This window comes from Haliotis cracherodii, unplaced genomic scaffold (assembly GCF_022045235.1).
Source record: "Haliotis cracherodii isolate W230 unplaced genomic scaffold, xgHalCrac1.p SCAF_1, whole genome shotgun sequence".
Classification (NCBI taxonomy): Eukaryota; Metazoa; Mollusca; class Gastropoda; order Lepetellida; family Haliotidae; genus Haliotis; species Haliotis cracherodii.
The window spans coordinates 13,338,601-13,359,762 of NW_027266264.1; the positions used below are offsets into that span (position 1 = coordinate 13,338,601).

Genomic DNA, 21,162 nt, shown 5'->3' on the forward strand with positions numbered 1-21,162 from the left:
ATTTGAAGGTATTCTTAATCCCGGGTGAATTGATAAAATCTGCGGGTTTATTATATATGTGCCATCTTCTATTTTCGTTAACAGTTTCAAATGTGTCAATGTAACGAGCACAATATATAACTCCAACATAGCCATGAGATAAGAAGTTCATGAAGGTAATGGAACAACAGAAGATAATGTATTACAAGTTTATGAGAGCACGTTTAGCTTGGTTTGTTGTATTCTGCTTGTTCCTGTCAATTGTATTTGGGGTTCCATCCTACAACTTGCCTTCGATCCTACTTGGGGCTCAATCTCGTTAATGTAAAGAAGGAAAAAATAACGTTCCAAGATGAGCTTTCGTGATGACGTATCTGTCATTTATATTTCAGATTTAGGAACCCCAAGGTAAATATAACAAAGCAATATATTCTCAATCACATGTATTTGTCTACTTGAAAATGTAACTTAAGACAAAGTAGACACAATTTTTTACTCTGCTGCAAAGTATAGACTTTCAGAGGTTTTTAAGCAAGAGTTGAAGGGCGTTCCTTTTTACCAGGTCCGTAATCATACATCTGATGACTTCCTCCACGACAAAACTCGAACAGATATGAATGAATTCGATTTTCGATCGATTACAAGAGACAGCTCAGATAGTTGTTTGTCGACCCGATCAAGCGACATCCATCATAAACACAACTGGAAGACGAACAGACACATGTTTGATTCATCTATGACTGTTGACAGAATGGTCAACGAATCTTGCGAAAACAGAGGAGACAACTTGAAGAGTTGCAGGAACTTTGCAGAAAGATCTAAAGAAGCTCAAAATGGGGGGAGTCGAAAACAAATCAAGATGGACATATCAGGATGCGCACACAGCAGTGGAACACATGAGGAAAATACACAGGAATACAAACCTCGGTCAGACGGTTAATGGAACGTAGAGAAACGCGACAATGAAGCTCGTCCGACCAAAGGGCGAGAGGAAAAGACTCGGGCAGATAGGCCTACTCGTGGTGAAGAAAGCAATCATGAATCGTGTGCGGGAAAAGACCAAGAAGAGAAACGCCGGTTTGACAATGTTCAGAGTGGAGGTGACGCGCCAGTATCAAGAATTGTTCAAAATCCCCACTTTGGCCAAGATGCAACCTTGATGCAACCTTGATCGGAAGAGAGATTTTGCGTCTGTGGTCAGACTTTGAAATGCGACCTGACGAAAATAATTCCTGGACAGGATACCTCAGAATAATAATATGTCAATACAGGTTAAGGTTGGTATTCTTTTATCGAATATATATATATATCCCACATACCAAAAGGGGATTGGCAGCCTCGTCAGTGTGATCCTTAAAAAGAAGGAATGCTTTTCCTTTGAACATGGTGTTTGCCTTCGCGTGATCGGGATTGTATGACGTTTCATACAATACTGGGTCATGTGAAAATCATGATCAATTAAATGTGATGAATCGCTTCTTTTTGTATACATGTATTTATCTGTACTTTCGATAAACATGTATATAGGGTCTGAACGTTTGCTTTGAGTCACAGATTGTATATGAATAACACGTGTTTGTTACACTTTAACATCTTCTCTAGGGCACCTTCCCTGTTTGTTTGTTTCTTTCTTTCTTTCTTTGCCTAAATGCCCTTCTTCTCATGTTGACTTTTTTGATGACGTATATCTAGGCAAGCGTTACACTGTTGTGTTTTCTCGTGTGAATAACAGCTGTTTACTTTACGTTGTTGTTTGTTTTATTGTGTTCTGGGTTTTGGATATATTATTATTATTATACTTAGAACATAATTATTCTTTTCATTTTATCAACAAATGTATGAAACGGTAATGTATCATTCGTCACCACTCGCCCCTTTCCGTAACCTGCAAGAAGACTCGCCCCCCTATCGATGAATGTTATGTGCGAAAATGCGACAAACCAATCAGAATGCGCGTATGATTTCAAGTTCTTGTTAAAAGAATCCCTCAAAAATATATTTTGATGTCTTGCATCTAAAAATATATCCAAGACACAGTTAAATGTGTTCAATCATACTGTATAATTCCGCATGTCCCGATGTGCTTTAAATTGCATCTGAAATATATATAATATACGCGGAAATATATGTGAACCATTACGCAACGAGTTGACAACTGTTTCAGGTATGCCCGTTTGCGCTAAGACGGAACTCGGACGCAAAAATGGCCATGAGAGGGCACGAGTCACTCTTCGGCTTGTCCCGGAATAACACGAGTTGGTCACGAGTGGGTAACGTATTTTAGGGCATTCTCACTTGCAAACGCCCTCAGTCTTTTCAACTGCCCTCCTTCGTTGCGCAGGCAATCGACCTTGGACTGGTATAAATTGAAATATTTTGCAAAAAGTGAGTGAGAATTGGTTTTACACCGCTTTTAGCAATAATCGAACACTATCCCGGTAGGAGACCAACAAATGGAAACTTTGGCGTGACGACCGAACACTTTAACCACTAAACTAGGAAAACGAAAAGCTGACATCCAAAGTGCTACCCGAGTGAGTGAGTGAGTGAGTGAGTGAGTGAGTGAGTGAGTGAGCATAGACCAGACACGATATGACGCACAATCAACCGTATGACTTATTCTCAATCTTGTCGACTCTTGCATGAGGTATGAAGACCGATTCAGACCAATAATCTCACAGGGCCAGGGTCTGTTTGAGATTGTTATGGCTGTTATACTGTTATACATTCATAAACTTTTTTTGTAAAATCATATTTTGCTTTGCTGCAAAAAACATACATGATCATAATGTTGTGTCAAGAAATGAATGTAAATCCCTGTCGACAACGTTTGTTTGCCTATTATGCCTACTGTGTGTGAGTGAATACAAAATGCATGTCGACAGTAAAGACACAACGGTTATGTGACGCGAGTGCAAGTAGAAACAACATAATAAGGGAACTAACTCTGTAAGCTTAATAGTAACAGTCCTGAGAGCTCACGAACCCGCCCAATGTATTCTGGTGCTGTAGTAGGCCAGACGCGTTAGACATTGCACACTACGTGGATTCCATGTTATTTTCCCTGTCAAAAGAATTATAATTTGCATTCTCATGATCAGTCCCCTTGGCTAAAACAACAATAACAACCATTAACCTTCCGAGTGAGTGAGTGAGTGAGTATGGTTTTACGCCGCTTTTAGCAATATTCCAGCAATATCACGGCGGGGGACACCAGAAATGGGCTTCACACATTGTACCCATGTCGGGAATCGAACCCGGGTCTTCCGCGTGACGAGCGAAGTCAACGCTTTAACCACTAGGCTACCCGACCGCCCCTCACCTTCCGAAGATCTACTACTACAACAACAACCACAACTACAACAACTGCAGTATAGTGGGTTCAGTGTCTACCCGGAGAGTGAAAGGTCGTCGGTTCGATTCCCTAGAGAAATTTAAAGATGGTAAACATTGTTACCCTGACTGGCGCTCGACATTCAGTGGATAAAGAAACGGATTGGTCGGCTTGGGGTTAGTGAAATGTGTCTGAGTGGGGTATCCATGTTAAACTGCAGCAAATGGTTCTTGGATCGTCAGCACCATACCCATGCTCTTGGGTTTCATCAAAGAGGTACACGTCAACGGCCTACATCACCTCGGTCCTCGGCTGTTGCTCGTCCAAATCGAAGTGTATATATTATCCGTGGTAGTGAGGTAAATAAAATGACAGCAATACCTGTGACTCTGTCATTGAGAATAGTGCCTTGACTTGCAAAACAACAGCGAGAATAAGCCCACGGACAAGAACACGCTGGCCAGAGCGTGCACTCCGTTGCCACAATCTGCCGCCTGCAGGCCTATCAGCAAGAGAGCCGCACCGGACTACCAAGAGTGACCTCCCCTCGCCTCGCCTGGACCGACACATTCATCGCCAACACTGACAGAATCGGTTCCGAATATCTTTATTCATATTGCTTCCATACATTGTTTTACAAAGTTTTGAATTGATTCATTTTCAAAGAATAATAAATAAGTCACATTTTCATTTGCCGGATAATATTCTATAAGGAGGAAGCTGAAACTGATAAATATATTTCAATTAACTTCGACACAGGTAGAAAATTGAAAAGTTTAAATAAGTTCATATTTGCTATATTTAATAGGCCATACGTTCATGTCCCAGATAATATTTGACTAAGAGGAAGCTGAAACTGATGAATATATTTCAATTTAAACACGGACTGAATGTTGAACAGTTGAAATACGTCCCGCATGTTACTGATTTGCGGTAACAGTTACCGGTCAGGATAATATACACGTTCTCGGATTATCATTTATTTAAACAAATGGCTGAGGAATGATAAGGAAGGCATTTGTGGCTGTCAACATCAAGCAAAGAGGTATGGCTAGCATGCGTTCTTTTTATGACGATCCACGCTTTGTATTATTTTGAGAAAGTTGGTTTTAGAAATATTACAGCAGTGTCACATATATCATTGTAATCTGGGTTGTATAAATCATTAGTTAATAGCATGAATATCTATCTATGACACCCTTCTGAGGATACCTAGTTAGCTGGATCATACAGTGTACCCACCAGAATGACGACCAGAATTAGGTTGTATGGACCTATACCACTCAGGAAGTTCCACTATGAGGTGAGCATGCTGTTTTAACCTATCGCCTCCTGTACTTCAAACAACATGTTTGGCCAGTCAGAAAGGCAATCGGACATTTTGTCCGACAGCTTAATGTCTATATGGCCTTTGTCAAAGTGATGGTATCTTAAACTCTATTTATTCAGAGGGCTATGATATATCTAGTTAAGAAAAAGGCGAGCAAAACGTGGCAGATGAAAGACAAACATGGAAATAAAGAAATGTATCCAAAACTACTGAAACATACATGTACATGTTAAATATAACAGCAGGTTGTTTTCAACTCATGTGGAGAACATGTTTTTGTGTGTTTGTTTGATGTTTAACGGCGCACTCAGTAATATTACAACTAAACTGTAGTTGGTCTGTAAACAATCGAGTCTGGACCAGACAATCCAGTGATTGACATCATAAGCATCGATCTACGCAATTGATGACATGCATCAATCAAGTCAGCGTACCTGACCATCCGATCACGTTAGTCGCCTCTTGCGACAAGCATGGGTTGCTGAAAACCAATTCTAACCCGGATCCTCACGGGACTTGAGAACATGTGCTACACGTCCTATCATGAAGTGGCGTGAGGCTGTAGGTGTAAAACCTAAACGTTAATTTACAAAAGTATGTCATCACAAACAAAAGAACTTGCTTTCAGGTTGGTTCCTAATATTTGAAAAATGTGTCTAATGAATCATACTTTCAAAATAAGCTTACTGAAAATAATGTATTAAGGGACGAATCTAGAAGTTGTTTTGATTTCTAATCAGCGTCGTGTTATGTTCATGTTATGATTTCCTTAAACGTTATTTTTTTCAGTGACACGATGCAGCACGTACTGACAGCTCTGGTATTGATGTTGGGGGGACTAAGAAAAGCAGGTAGATTTCATTTTTACTTGTGTGTAGTCCTCAATTCCTTCCTCATATGAGACTATCTGTGACGATTCCAGAACTAGCCCCAAGCATCCTATGACTGTCGTACTAGGCAACTAAATTGATCAGATGGTCGGGCGACGTGGTTGATTGCCTGCCATCATATCCTGATGGCGTGAATCTTTACTCATTATCAATCACTAGTTTGTCTGATCAAGATTCTATTATTTACGGATTGCCGTTTTATAGGTGAAATACTGCTTAGTGCTTAATAAAATATATATGAGAACTACGTGTAGGTACAGTTTTGGCTATGAGCTGGTCAGATGAGCTGAGATGACGTTATTGTTGATACTTCAGATACACTGGAACTGCGTTGTTATATACCTTACGCGGTGGAACCAGTATTTTGCATTGAATCCTTTTTACGGGTTGGAGGCTAGTGCATTTCTTTCAGAACAGGTGTCTTGTGTAACGGTTCATACTTTCTTATAATTGCTTTGGCTGTTGAATTTTGGAATACCTGGAGTTTGTTCAGTGGATATTCTGGAAGCCCGTAGAACAAAGCAAATCAGTGGGCTATTCTGGTGGTCACACGTACTTGAACCAAAGTTGCTGCAGTTTGTTGAAAAACTTCCTCATATGATTGTATGCACCTTTGCAGATAGTATTTATGTTTAATGCTGTACATGACCCCGAATGGTATATCTTACCGCATACCTATATTTCTTTGAAGTATCAAAATGATTATGTTTTCAGATTCTTTTCCAATCATATTTGAACCCCACATTAGAAGCACGCAGTACATTCGTCGGGGGCAAGATGTTGTCCTGAACTGCTCAGCTGAAGGCAACCAAGTATTGAGGTACATATCAAAAATTTCAAAACTGGATAAAACACGCTTGTATCTTTGGGGACAAAATATTTCCGCTTTCGATCGAAATTCTGTGCTAAACATCGTCAACGTAGATAATCCTGTATTTCAGGTACAGTTGGATGGTATATGGACAACGAATACAGTCAAATGGGCAATATGGAGCACTGACCATAAAGGAATTTACACTTCGTAACCAGGGTCACTACACATGTCGGGTGGACGATAATGAGGGCTATGACGTCTCCCCGGTGGTGTCTCTGGTCCTAGCCCGTGAGAGCTTTGATTATTATATGTTATTGACCTTTTTCTCCTTGCCTTGAACAAAGGTCTTGTGTTGTGTTTTCTTATGTTTGTTGTAATCGAGACCCTGAGTCCAGAAATGTATTCGAGTTCAGACTTTCACGGATGACATCAGCTCCACTTTAAGGGCGTATAAGTCAGTTTAGTGCATTTGAGAATGATACACTGACTTTAACAACAAATGTATTTTTACAATAATGCCAAAGTTTCTTTATTCGAAAGTACAAGCTTTCGAAAATATATTCAACAGCTACGTAAAAATCAATGTAAACAATTTAACTGTACATTGATATTTGCCACCACAAGGAAGCTAAACCCTTTAATGTATTGAGGTTAAATTAAGCGTTGTGTGAAAACAAGTGAAACAGGACAGTTTATGCATGTATTTCCGAGATATGTGTATTTGACGTTGTGAAGTTAAACATCCTCACTGGTAGTTTTTCAAGGTGTGATATTAAAAATGTCTAAAATATCCATTCACTTTATCAGATTCTTCTTCTTCATCAAACAACATATTTAATCTGGAATAGTGTTCAAAGTCTTTGACTATGTGAGGCCGTTTTATTGTAGATAGTCATTTTGGAGACATAAAAGCGAAGTTAATTAATGCTAGCGAAGTCCACTCGCATTTTTTCGCATTTAATTCACGCTCGCAAAATTTACAGTATATGGTAGAACTGCCATTGCCTACACATAGATTTCCATATCTAAACGTAAAAGATCAAACGTGTAGAATGAAGTAACACGTCAATGTCATTCGCAGCTATTTAGTGTCTGAAACACTATATATTCTTCATGATCCGATCATCAAAATAATGTAAGCGAATGCATTGTTTCACTGCATGTACATTTTAGGACTGGAGCAGAAATGGAAAGTTTCGGAGATAAACGTGACGGAGTCTGAGATGAATCCCATGTCACTTACCTGTAATCATCCCCCCTTCTGCGCTCCCCCGGGGAAGTTCAGGTGGTATAAAATCGAAAGAAAGATGCCAAGCCAGGTCATGATCAACAAGAGGATTATGATTGACAATAACGGTATTTCACTTGAAATGGATGTGTTTTTCGCATCCATAGTTAATGTATCTACATGAGCGCGTAATATAAACTAATCATAACTTTCCATTTATGTCTTCATTTTATTATATCGACATAACAGGCATAAATCAAATATTTATTAAGTATCTAATCCAACGGGAAATGTTTTCTAAACTTCCCAGGCCAAAATCGCATATTGGGAAAGGTAGATAACACTAATTACAAAGTCGAACAGTCTTCGTTGTTGCCAAAACAGTCTTTAGTCACGCTGTACGTTTTGGGAAGGAAGAGTAATAACGTTCTGCTGTAGTTTCTACACATCTGTACATTCCGAGCGAACTGTAACGCAGGAAATATACTTTATCTTGACCAAATAGTAATTGTTTATACAGTATTAGTTTCGAATGTGGGCCCACCTTGTACTTTCGATTAGACAGGCACAGAAAGCTTCCTTCTCGAACCACAGATAATGCGGTTTCGGTCTACCATGTGACCTATGATAAATGTGAGAGCGAAAATACTTGAAAAAAAACATGTGTTGTGATTGCAAGTACCTGTTCATCGTGCTCAATCATTATCATCTGTTATGGGAAATGCAACGCTGAACTCGGTGGTAGGATAGATATCCAAATTGATATACATGCACATGATTGATCATGAGGAATCGACTACTACCAGATACAGTTTGATTTTCGACCTTTAATCAGATACACTTCGTCGGATAATTGAGACTGGTGATTTTCCAGCGTTGACGTTTTATATGATCTTTGAAATAAAGGGATAATTTATTTTTGTTTATACACAATTCAGTCTTTTGGTCTTTCGAGTCTCGAGTTACACATGAAGCTAACATCTAATAAGCCTATCAGCATGGAGGCTTCTAAATTGTGGTAGCATTGAGCTTAGCATTCAGAGCAGCCTATCCGATTCTGTTTCTCGAAAACCAACACGGGAAGTTCCGATTCGAGCATAGTAACGACCGCGCCACATTTTTCACGCTTGTTTCAGTCGTATCTTTCAACCATTTAGTATAATTCTCCTCCCCAAAACATTAGGGGCCGATCAAAATTGCAAAATTACATTGCTGCTCAGTTGGCTTTTTTCAGAAACAAAATATTTTGGCTCAATAAAGCTGATATCTAAGTGACTATTATACCCGAGTATGGTTCACATTTATTGGGAGCACGCGACCGTCTGTGCATTGTTTCGAAAAATCTTTATGGGGGAGAATTGTACCGAATTGGAATGAGAGGTCTGATTTAATTAGATTGGTAGTACGCGTTTGTTCCACTTATCGTAGGTGGTATTGAACCCAGGACCACATCATGATTGCTTGAAACAACGAAACACCCGTCATCCTAACTTACCAGTTACTAAGATTGGCCATGATTTGTTCTATTCCAGGAACACTTCATTTTGCATTTGTTGAAGAAAAGGATGATGGTATATATCGGTGTGGCATCCACAATACCGTTATGGATGATACCAAATTAGGAAGCCAAGTGAATGTCGCCGTCCGAGCACGTCCAGGAGTTCGAGACTTTCTAAAGCTGAATGGTAGGTAATCACGAATTGATGAGTGACTTCTTTTCTTGCTCTCACACATGAAAGGAGGACATATGTGCAGATATAATTACACACATTGTATGATTCTGACTATATGTTCAGTTGTACCTCAACAGTTGTGAAATGAAGATACGAAGGGCTTGAGCTGCAGGAATATTGCTCGACATAGAGGGAAAGTTGACTATTGGAAAGTTGAAGTCATCCCTTCTGTCGTACAGTCTTGCGTAGAGTGTTTTGTCACTCTAAATAGGGATAAAATATGAAACTCACAGTCTCACGGGTCTCCTCTATTGCTTATGCTGGTGCGAAAATGAAGTGGGAGGTCATTGGCCCTTAAATGTTTTTTGAACGATATCAGATCATCGATATACCTGAAGCTTAAGTCAAGCTTCTTGGACAAATTACCATATTTTGACTTTGCCAATCCGAGCAGAAATTCTGATTCATATGCATAAAGAAACAGAGAGCAAGAAAGGGGACGCATTTGTGCCCATAGGAAGGCTCGATGCTGAAGAGTAAATGTTAAGTGTATAGTGGAATCATCTGTGCTATTATTTAAGAGAATGTAAGACGAATTATGTACATGTATTCATCATTTTGTTTAGGTGGAATCCCACCAAGTGTCATCTCGTACAGCGCCGCGACGACTGTTGTATTGGGATCAGAAGCCAAGTTGGAATGCATTTTCGGCGGGAAGTGAGTAACGAAGACAGGAACATTGCCCCCCCCCCCCCCCCCCCCCCCCCATAATATATAACCAGTCCCTAATATATGATAATTACAATATGAAATCACACTCGGCTAATACTCTCTATAATATATCACGACTGCACTCATACTTTCTGTCATGTATATTCTGTTCGAATACTTTAGTCACTGCCAAGCATGATCCTCGCTGTATTTCTCTTGGTTTTTGTTCTGTAAGCTACATGTTTCAGGCCCATTCCTACGGTAACGTGGACTCGTAATGGACATCAAATTCCACAAAACACCAAAGAGTATCTGAAAACCCGGCTCAATGGTGGAGCTCTGACAATACAGAGGGTGCGTGAAGGCGACGGAGGGAATTACACGTGTTCAGGCATAAATTCTAAAGGAAAAACGTCTAAATCAATTCAAGTAAAACTTGTTTGTGAGTACTGTTGCGATACATTGTTATTAACGATGATGCTATACCACTGTCCGTCATATTTTAATTTCCGTTAAAACTACAAGGTCTTTACTTTGTAAAGAGGCATCCATCACTGAAATTGTTTTTCATTCAAAAGAAACATGCAAAGGGTATGGTCAAAGTCTGCTTGTAAAACATCACGCTCATATGTATGTATATTTATACAGTGATAGTTCAAGGCCGTAGTTAACTTTTTTCAACAGGGGGGTCAAATATATGTACAAGTATCACTTGTCTCCAACTTGTATTTTCACGATTCAAATAAAACTGTTTTCTATAAAAAAAAAAAATCCAAGGGGGCAACTGCCCTCCCTGCCCCCGAGGCTGGCTACGGCACTTTAGTTGTTTCAGTAAACTGCAATACGCAGAATATGAACATGTCATTCATCGGTATTCATGTACATGCAACCGGGTTTGTGAGGGGAAAATAGAAACTCCAACACAGGTTATGGGTGTGACTCTTTATTGCCATGGCAGATATACTAGTATATTGACACACTGTAATGCACAAAATAGTATCATCATAACATTATACATGTACATATTCATACGGGAAATCAGAATCAATGAAGTATAAATTCATTGTCATCATTACGTAAGTAAATAAACAATTCAAGGGAGGCAACTCGATCCCAATATTAAATATAGGTAATACCATGAACATAGTCCAGATTGTCTGGTACATTATATATAATATTATTTTAAATACAATTACCACTTCATGGTAATTTTTAAAATAATTACAGTAACTAATCATACGCTTGTCATGATACAATGGTTACAATATATATATATATAAAGACATGGCAAACATGTAAATTAACCATATACCGTGGGTGGCACTACTGTGATACTCCTATAAAGGCAGCCGCCCTACATTGTTCCTACCGTGTGCGACAGACGCCAAAGTTAATTTTATACACGCGGAAAGTGCACGTTAAATCTCCAAATATAGATGGATAGAAAGTTGTTGCTCTCTACAGCATTTGGCGTGGAAACCCCACCTGACGTATCCTCCGAAGCGCGCACACCATGAGAGGTTTCAGCGTACCGGGTTGGGGATTTCTCCCTCCAGACTTTTTACAGCTCTGAGACCTCCACACTCTCTCCATCGTCTTTCATCAGAATGAGGGCTCTGGACAAAGCCCCCTCTAAGTCCAAGCCTAAGGGGAAACCGGCACAGAAAGCTAAACAGAAGAAGAGCTCGAGGAAGACAACTTCAGTCGCGAGGTAACCCTTCCTCCAACCCCCAGCCCCCAGTCGCAGCAAAGGAACTCGTCCCCCTCGAATCCAGAGCGGAGGAGCCCTTCCGTTCGCCTGAGGGCACCGGCCACGGGAGAAAGAAGAGGAAGAGGAGAGAGATCTCATCTCCCGAAGCTTTCTCTCGCCCGACCCCGACCCCGACCCCGACCCCGACCCCGACCAAGTCCACTGAATTGGAGACCGCCACACCAACAGGCCCGCTTCTCAGCGACAGCACCACCCAGACCACGCCCGTCGAGGACCCAGCCGAGAAGTAGCTATAGGATCCCCGTACCGACTTGACCCGGATTGCTGATCAGATCCTGGAACAGCACAAAGACCACCCCGCCCCACATGTTGAGACCCACCTTGGGAAGATGTACACCAGTGCACGACAACCGCTGGTCATGGTCCAATGCATGGGCGATGAACGGTTTGAGCATGATATCCACACCTACAAGGACCTCTTTGCCTTCCTGGTCGACTGCGATATCAAAAAAGCCCTGCGTATATCTCCAGCACAGCCGCCCGGCTGACTGGTAGATTATATCAGCAGACCAGCGACGAGGAAGAGTGCACAGCCAGGAAGCTCCTGGCCGGCTTACTCCACTAAGTCTCTCCCAAGGCTTCTGTCCAACACACACTCGCCAGCCGACGCCGTGCCATCAACCGCTTGACCCCACCGCCACCAACCTAAGCCCACGTTTTTCCATTATCATATTTATCTAGTACACCCCCTCCGCACCCGGTGAAACCCCTGTGCGAAATACGCAGTGATGCACCTCTTCATCACCAGAATGCGGAAAGCGCACGTTAAATCTCTAATTTACTTACTTACTTTCGTTGTAGCTACAGAGCTCGCAGCTGCACCTATAATTATATACCAAGACCGAGAAACAAATACATGGCATAAGATAAAAGTAGTTTTACTACTATGCAATAATTGAAATTGATAGAACAGGAATAAAATGACAGTAGAACAGTATTACTATGCAGTAATTGATATTGATAAAAATCTGGTATTAACACAATTACTAAAAATATGATCTGAAAGCCTGGTGAAAGAGAAAAGTTGCTTATCTTTCAGCGTAAGCTTGATTATGGGGAGATCAAAATTGTTGTGAGTTCGGGTTCGATGCGTACGGTTCAAGATCCGGGGTAGAATAGGTTTTCAGCAGCCCATGCTTGCCGTAAAAAGCGACTATGTTTGTAAGAGGCGAGTAACGAGATCGGGTGGTCAGGCTCGCTGACTTGGTTGAAGCATGTCATCTAATCCCAAATGCGTGGACCGATGCTCATGGTGTCAATCACTGGATTGTCTGGTTCAGACTCGATTATTTACAGACCGCCGTCATATAGCTGGAATATTGCTGAGTGCGGCGTTAAACAACAAACAAATAAAGAAACAATTCCAGTTTCGATCTGTCTGTTGAGTCAGGTTTGGCGGGTAAGTTAATCACATGCCTCGATCACATCCGGAAACGCCCGAACAACACCCGATGATTTACCCGATGTTATCCGACGTATGAGTGCGGATACACCAACCGCTACAAACTCTACACATTCACTCATTTAACATTCACACACGGAAAAATGGAAGAGAAGATGAGAAGCCTTTTTTAATTAGTAGGATAGGATAGGATAGGATAAGTTTTATTCCATACTGAAAGGCCTCAGGCCCATAGTACAATTCTGTTTTCGGGAGTGGTTACAGATCCGTTTAACAGGTCATATTCTAATTAACATAGCATGATAAATGAACATTGATAGATTTTTTAGAGTATCTTTGTCAGTTGTTGACATGATCGTTGTAAATCTTTGTAGAGTGGGATGTACATAACCAGGCAGATCAATATATTTTCTTCTAAGGTGGCCGTATTTTGGACAAACTAACAGAAAATGAAACTCATCTTCAATCACATTTAAATCACATTGCTCACATATTCTCAATTCTCTGTCTATGTTTCTATGCCTGCCTACTTCGATCCTAAGTCTATGAGAGCTGCATATAAATTGTGCTAAACTTATTCTAAACCTTTTAAAGTTGATGTCAAACAAATAGTATTCTGGGGAAATTGTTTTCTTGAAAAGCTCGTAATAATTGCATTTTTCTGAACTTAAAACATGCGATGCCCATTTTTGCAAGTATATAATTAGTAATTTAGCAAAATGGTGACATGATCACCATACCAAAGATACATACTTTAAAGATACTGAAATATCATTAAACGTAACTTAGAATACATGTTATATTCTTATGCAAATACATACATAGCAATTCTTTTAATTACTAACCTTAACTATCGAATTGTTTCTCCAAAGATAAGTCTGTCCAAAATAGTATCTATCATTGCATACTCACTCACATGTGCAATATAACCACATGTAAGTCCTTCACATGTATATCGCTTAAGACGATGTAATGTTATCGTTCCAGTAGAATAGCCATCAGTACTATGATGTTATAACATCTCATTTGTCTTGAACTACGGTACCTCGATATATGTTTCGGAGTAACGATTAACGATTAATGTTTCGGCCGTATCGACCAACCCTTACTATACATCTATCTCGAATTTGCAGTTAAGGTTGAATGCCCTGATGTGTGTTGAAGATCTGGTAAATTTATTTCCACACGATTATCTTCAGATTATAATCTTAGACTGCATGACTTAGTGTTTCCTTATACATTCGTAGGTATGCAAAAATCATATACTAACTAACATATGTCTAAGTGTTACGTTATGTACTTCATATTAAGAAGGTTGTAAAATATTAGTTTGGCAATTCTGCTGCACGTATTGTAGCGGGTCCAATTTGGAAGAAGATGCCAACTACAAAGGATGTTTCGGAAGGACAGGATGTGACGTTTGTATGCACAGCTAGAGCCATTGGCCCCACATCCCCCATGATGACCCAATGGATTCATGACAAGGGAATTAACAGTAAGACCTTGGGACTTAAGGAGTCCAATTCATACTGTAGCAGTATATATTATGAGGGAATGTGTATTAATGCAATGGGCACAGCAGTCTTTTAAACAATGTCAGCATGCAATACATATGAAAATTAAACCATTGGATATGATGCACAGCCCATATATAAAGTTTCATTGTGACATACAAATGTGTGTTGATGCCATTTTCCTGTATGTGCATTGACCTTGTTCAATTTCGTTGATGTAATTTGTTCTCCAGGGAGAGGTATCGCGTTAAGCCCCGACAAGTCAGAGTTGACTTTCCACAACGTCAATGGAGGCTCTGAATGCATCCGGTGTAACGTCAGCAACAACATCGACTTTATCACAAAAACAGCTTGCTACAAAGTTATCAGTAAGGACATGAAACTCAAATATCATCATTTATCTGAAGCATTTATCCATGGGATAACCTAACAGCCTCTATTTCATACCACATAGACACATACGTACTTAAAAACATTGAGTTGCCAAGTGCCGCATAAACAGTGTAATTAAGTTGATAGATGCTCTTTCTACCATTTCAGAATCAAGTCCAACACTACTAATTGTAGCGACTGGCTTTTCGACATTGGCCATAATTATACTAATTATGGTTGTGATGTTCTTTGTGATTTACAAGAAACTAAAAGGTAGAGAAACAAGCTGAAAATTGTCACTGAATTAGAGCATTACATGCAATAAATGTCATACTTCAAGTATTAACAAACATTTGCTGTGCAAAGGTGCGTCCCTTAGGCATGCCAGGAATCATATATAAGTGACTTCTTTAGGTATTTGCAGGTATTCTTAATTCTTAATTGATATAGGTATATTTAACTGTCATCTTCTCTTTGCGTCACCGTCTCACTAACAGTTCAAACTGTATCATTCTAAAGAGCGCAATATATAATTCCGACATTAGCCATTAGTGCATTTCTTGAAGATTAGGGAACAACAGAATACAATGTATTTCAAGATAATGATACCGTTTTAGGCACGTTTATTTTGTTGTTTATCGTATTCAGCTAGTTCCTGTCAATTATATTTAGGGTTTCATCCTATAACGTGCCTACGATCCTTCATGGGTCTGAATCTCGTTAACATTAGAAGAAAAGAAATCAACGTTCCTTGATGAACTTTTTATTGATAATGTATCTATAATTACTTTTCAGTTTTAGGGACCGCAAGGTAAATTAAACATTGCAATACATTTTCAATAACATTTAATTTGGCTACTTCAGAAGGTTATATAGTTCCAGGAGAAAGACCTCTCTGTGTCACAATTACATTAATTCATGATTAAAATAAAATGCTTTTGTATTGACGTCCTCTAAAATTACATATTCGATTGTATTTGATGATAGTTACTATTGTCTTTGCCCTACGTTTGTTTTGTGCAACTGGACAGTGCTGTTGGTTACAGGTTCCGCCTCCCGTCCATGTCATTCAGACGAAGGAGAAACACAGGAGGAACGACAACGATAGGAAATACCACAGCAGGAAAAAGTACAGGTTATTTGGAACTTCAGGACATGCCCAGTGCAAACTCAAAGTATAGACTTTCAGATATTTTTAAGCAAGAGTTGAAGGGCGTTCCTTTGTACCAGGTCCGTAATCATACATCTGATGACTTCCTCCTCGACAAAACTCGAACAGATATCAATGAATTTGATTTTCGACCGATTACAAGACACAACTCAGATAGTTGTATTTCGACCCGATCAACATACATCCATCCTAAACACAACTGGAAGACGAACAGACAGATGTTTGGTTCATTTATGACTGTTGACAGAATGGTCAACGCATCTAGTGACAACAGTGGAGACGGGGGTTGCAGGGACTTTGCAGAAAGATATCAAGAAGCTCAAAATTGGGAGAGTCGAAAACAAATCAAGATGGACATATCAGGATGCGCACACAGCAGTGGAACACATGGGGACAATACACAGGAATACAAACCTCGGGCAGACGGTCAGTGGAACGTAGAGAAACGCGACAACGGAGCTCGTCCGACCAAAGTTCAAGAGGCAAGGACTCGGGCAGATAGGCCTACTCGTGGAAAAGAACGCAACCATGAACCGCGTGCGGTAAAAGACCAAAGAGAAAAAACCCGGTTTGACAGGGAGCCGCATGTTGAGAATGGAGGTGAAGCGCCAGTATCAAGAATTCTACAAAATCCCCACCTCGGCCAAGATGCAACCTTGATAGAAAAAGAGATGTTGCGTCTATGTTCAGACTTTGAAATGTGTCCTGATGAAAATAGTCCCTGAACAGGATACTTCAGAATGAAGAAATATCCAAGGTTAATATTGATATTATTGTACCTGCCTCAATATCATATATATGTTCCGAATAAACATAACGGTCCATGTCATATTTCTGTTAGAAAACCCCCCAAATAAACTGCTTTACTTGAAGTTTGTATATATGGTGTTGATGGTAATTATATGTAACAGACAGACATACAGATTTATTTCGTACATGTGGCCATGATGCCAATAGTACAATGACATTTTGTCGTAGGAACATTCGTGATGGAGCACCACTTCAATATTAATTGGATCTGAACAGAGGTGCACTTTTGGGTTTTATTAATATTCAGTGTATCCTCTTCTTACCAAAAACTGCAAAGTGAGAAGAATATTGCTATTTTTGCTGTTCATTAACTTACAAATTTTCTCTCTCTCTGTTACATGTAATAGTAGTTAGACAGGTGTTTGATTGTATTTTCTTCATTACACTGGACATTTCAATAACACATGATATTCATCTTCTTGGTAATATTGGCAGAAAGGACAAATTGATGTTAAAACATCATTATCTTTGGAATGCCTGTATAATTGTATATTGAGGGTATGTATAACGCACCCGAACTTCGTTAAACATCTGCGTAAACATAGATCGAAAAGTTGTTAAATACATTTCTGGTATTATTTCTATGTTAAAAAATGGAATAGGCATGATCAGCCTCACCAATACATATCTTCACATTCTTGTAAATTTTTATATGTAACTAACCGCTTCTGTTTCATAGATCTGCAATTTTAATATAATGTAAACACGAGTTGAAGGGGCTGACTGGCACGTGTTTGTTACACTTTTACATCTTGTTATAGTTTGGAGCTTTCCTGTTTGTTTTTTGTTTGTTGGTTGGTTTAACTTCCCTCCTTCCATGTTGGCGGAATTGAAGACCAATGTCGAATGACGTCACGCTACCTAATTGACGTAATCCATTGTTGGTTACGTGTTTCACACTGACCTCTATTGTGTTCTTCTGGTGAATAACAGCTGCTTAATATACTACGTTGTTGTTTGTTTTATTGGGTTTTGTTTGGGATATGATCATCCTTAAAACAAAAAGCTTTTAGGGAATATTCATTTGCAGACGGCCCTCCTTCGTCGAGCAGAACAGGGGTAAATTTTGTTGCTACAACTTAAAATGTCCTAAACAAAATTGAGTGAGTATGCTTTTACGCCGAATTTAGCAGTATTCCAAGAAAATCCCGACGGCAAACACCAGAATTGGGCATTTGATTGTGAAACAAGTAGGTTAAAGCTTTTTTATCAACCCCTTTCTTTGCGTAAATCAGTACTGTCAACTTTTGACTTGACTTCCTCTTTTGTACTGGATTCCAAAGATCCGTAAGAATCCGTACAAAGAGTGATGTATTGCTGGGTCCAGCAAATGTACCACCAAATCCCTGTCTCAAAGACTAACCATGATCTTTAATACAATTAAGGAAGGACATTCATTATATTAATAAAACGTATTTGAGACAAGTGGAATTAATACCATGAGGATTCTCAAGAACTCAAAAGCGTTTGCTTGACTTTTTACAGTCTCAGAAAAGAACCAAATTCCATTCTGTCAAAATATTTGATTTTTCAACTTTGTACACCACTATTCCTTACCACAAATGTAAGGAGAAACTTCATTCCTTGATCCATGGGGATTTTGTTACAAAACGTGGTGAACGCAGAGACAGTTACGTTTCTACATAATCTACATAAATAATATCTACATGTATATTCTGAGGTTCAGGACAATTTGTGAAAAATGAAAGCAAATGCCATCTGAAGTTTACTGAGAAAACAATATGTGATAACATCCACGTAAAATTTGGGGGTAAGACATTTAGGCAAAAAGTAGGCATCCCCATGGGCACCAATTGTAGATCTGTTTCTTTATGCATATGAATCGGAATTTCTGTTCGAATTGGCAAAGTCAAAACAAGGTAATTTGGCCAAGAAGTTTAACTTAAGCTTCAGGAAAATCGATGATATGATGTCTTTCAACAACAATCAAACAGCCAATTCCCTTCCATTGATTTAAGACCTGTCCCTTCCACTGATTTACCCAGCTGTCCCTTCCACTGATCTACCCACCTGTTCCTTCCACTGATTCACCCAGCTGTCCCTTCCACTGATTTACCCAGCTGTCCCTTCCTGTGATCTACCCACCTGTTCCTTACACTAATTCACCCAGCTGTCCCTTCCACTGATTTACCCAGCTCTCCCTTTCACTGATTTATATCCAGCTGTCCCTTCAGCTGTCTACCCACCTGTTCCTTCCACTCATCTACCCAGCTGTCCCTTCCGCTTATCTACCCAGCTGTTCCTTCCACTCATCTACCCAGCTGTCCCTTCCACTGATTCATACAGCTGTCACTTCCGCTGATCTACCCAGCTGTCCCTTCCACTGATCTACCCAGCTGTCCCTTCCACTGATTTACCCAGCTGTCCCTTCCACTGATTTACCCACCTGTCCCTTCCACTAATCTACCCACCTGTCCCTTCCACTGATCTACCCAGCTGTCCCTTCCACTGATTTACCCACGTGTCCCTTCCACTGATTTACCCACCTGTCCCTTCCACTGATTTACCCACCTGTCCCTTCCACTAATCTACCCACCTGTCCCTTCCACTGATCTACCCAGCTGTCCCTTCCGCTGATTTACCCACGTGTCCCTTCCACTGATTTACCCAGCTGACCCTTCCACTGATTTACCCAGCTGTCCCTTCCACTGATTTACCCACCTGTTCCTTCCACTAATTCACCCAGCTGTCCCTTCCGCTGATTTACCCACGTGTCCCTTCCACTGATTTACCCAGCTGACCCTTCCACTGATTTACCCAGCTGACCCTTCCACTGATTTACCCACCTGTCCCTTCCACTAATTCACCCAGCTGTCCCTTCCGCTGATTTACCCACGTGTCCCTTCCACTGATTTACCCAGCTGACCCTTCCACTGATTTACCCACCTGTCCCTTCCACTGATTTACCCAGCTGTCCTTCCCGCTGATCTACCCAGCTGTCCCTTCCGCTGATCTACCCAGCTGTCACTACCGCTGCTCTACCTACCTGTCTGAGTGAGTGAGTGAGTTAATATTTAACGTCACATATGCAGTATTTCAGCCATATCTTGACGAGAACTGACATAAAATACAAATATTTGAATGGAATCAATATCTGTCATCGAAGGACAGTAAAAATAACTAGAGTATCACAGTTTTGATTTTAAAACTAGTTGAAAACATTAAAAAGAATACATTTTCAATCAATAATACAATATAAAAATGGGCTATTCATCACCAGCAACCAAAGTTAGGCCACCTTACTGGGGACCGTGGGGACTTACAATACCCTACCTGTCTGAACTAGAAATGAAGGAGACCAGTGAGACCGCCTCATCTGTTTCATATTTAGATCTATGCATAAAGATTCAGAGTGACAAAACACTCTCCACAAGACTGTATGACAAGTGGGATGACCCTTGCCGAACTAGGCTGGTATTATGGAGTTACATTTTGGCTGGACTAACGAGTCTATGCATAGTCCAATCAAAATCGCGCACCGAAATCGAAATCCGATTCGTAAAGTGTCATGCAGACTTTGGTCGACTGGAGGATTTGCAAAGCATGTGCACCGGTAACACGTTGTCAACAGATATTTTCTAAATCTGTTCATGCTTTTACTCAAGGTGCTCACGTGATTTGATGCATTACGCGATGTAAGACTCGTTTTATCACAATATAGATCTTGATTATCAATCAGATCGTCTTGACTGGGCGCCACCGTTTTGTTTGAATCAAATGCAAGTGATACGAGAGGTTGAATCTGATTGGTCAATAGGAGAGGCATAGAAAGGAAATAACTCGTAATAGCCACTGGTGGCGCTACGATCGAGCCCAGGAATTCCAGCCTAGTTCGACAAGGGTGGAAACTGCAATTTTAAAGTCAGTTAACTCTCTTGCCTCGGGAAGATGTATATATGTTCCCGTGCTTTTTCAAGTGAACAATGGTACACCTGGTATCATTACTATTTGATAGTGATTCATAAACACATGCTCATGACATAGTCGGAATCGTACAATCGATATTTGTATTGGATATGGAAAGGGTTTTGTCGCCTTTTTTGATCCATTCTAGATTTATTAATGTGTTTTAACCACTTATGTCTGGAGTTCGACGCTCTATAAAGATGGCAATAAGTGCATATATCCATATAGCTACATGT

The 21,162-nt window shown here is 40.1% G+C and overlaps 1 protein-coding gene across 1 annotated transcript; it reads left to right on the plus strand.

Moving 5' to 3' along the window:
- Positions 1–4,309: 4,309 nt before the first annotated feature.
- LOC139473217 (contactin-3-like) lies at positions 4,310–17,182 on the plus strand. The gene is made up of 13 exons (XM_071255744.1): positions 4,310–4,358; positions 5,433–5,494; positions 6,248–6,353; positions 6,475–6,635; positions 7,521–7,703; positions 9,108–9,260; positions 9,875–9,965; positions 10,208–10,401; positions 14,490–14,627; positions 14,880–15,014; positions 15,187–15,291; positions 15,814–15,829; positions 16,065–17,182. The coding sequence occupies exons 2-13, from the start codon at positions 5,440–5,442 to the stop codon at positions 16,912–16,914; spliced, it is 2,187 nt and encodes a 728-aa protein (XP_071111845.1). The 5' UTR covers positions 4,310–4,358; positions 5,433–5,439; the 3' UTR covers positions 16,915–17,182.
- Positions 17,183–21,162: the final 3,980 nt, after the last annotated feature.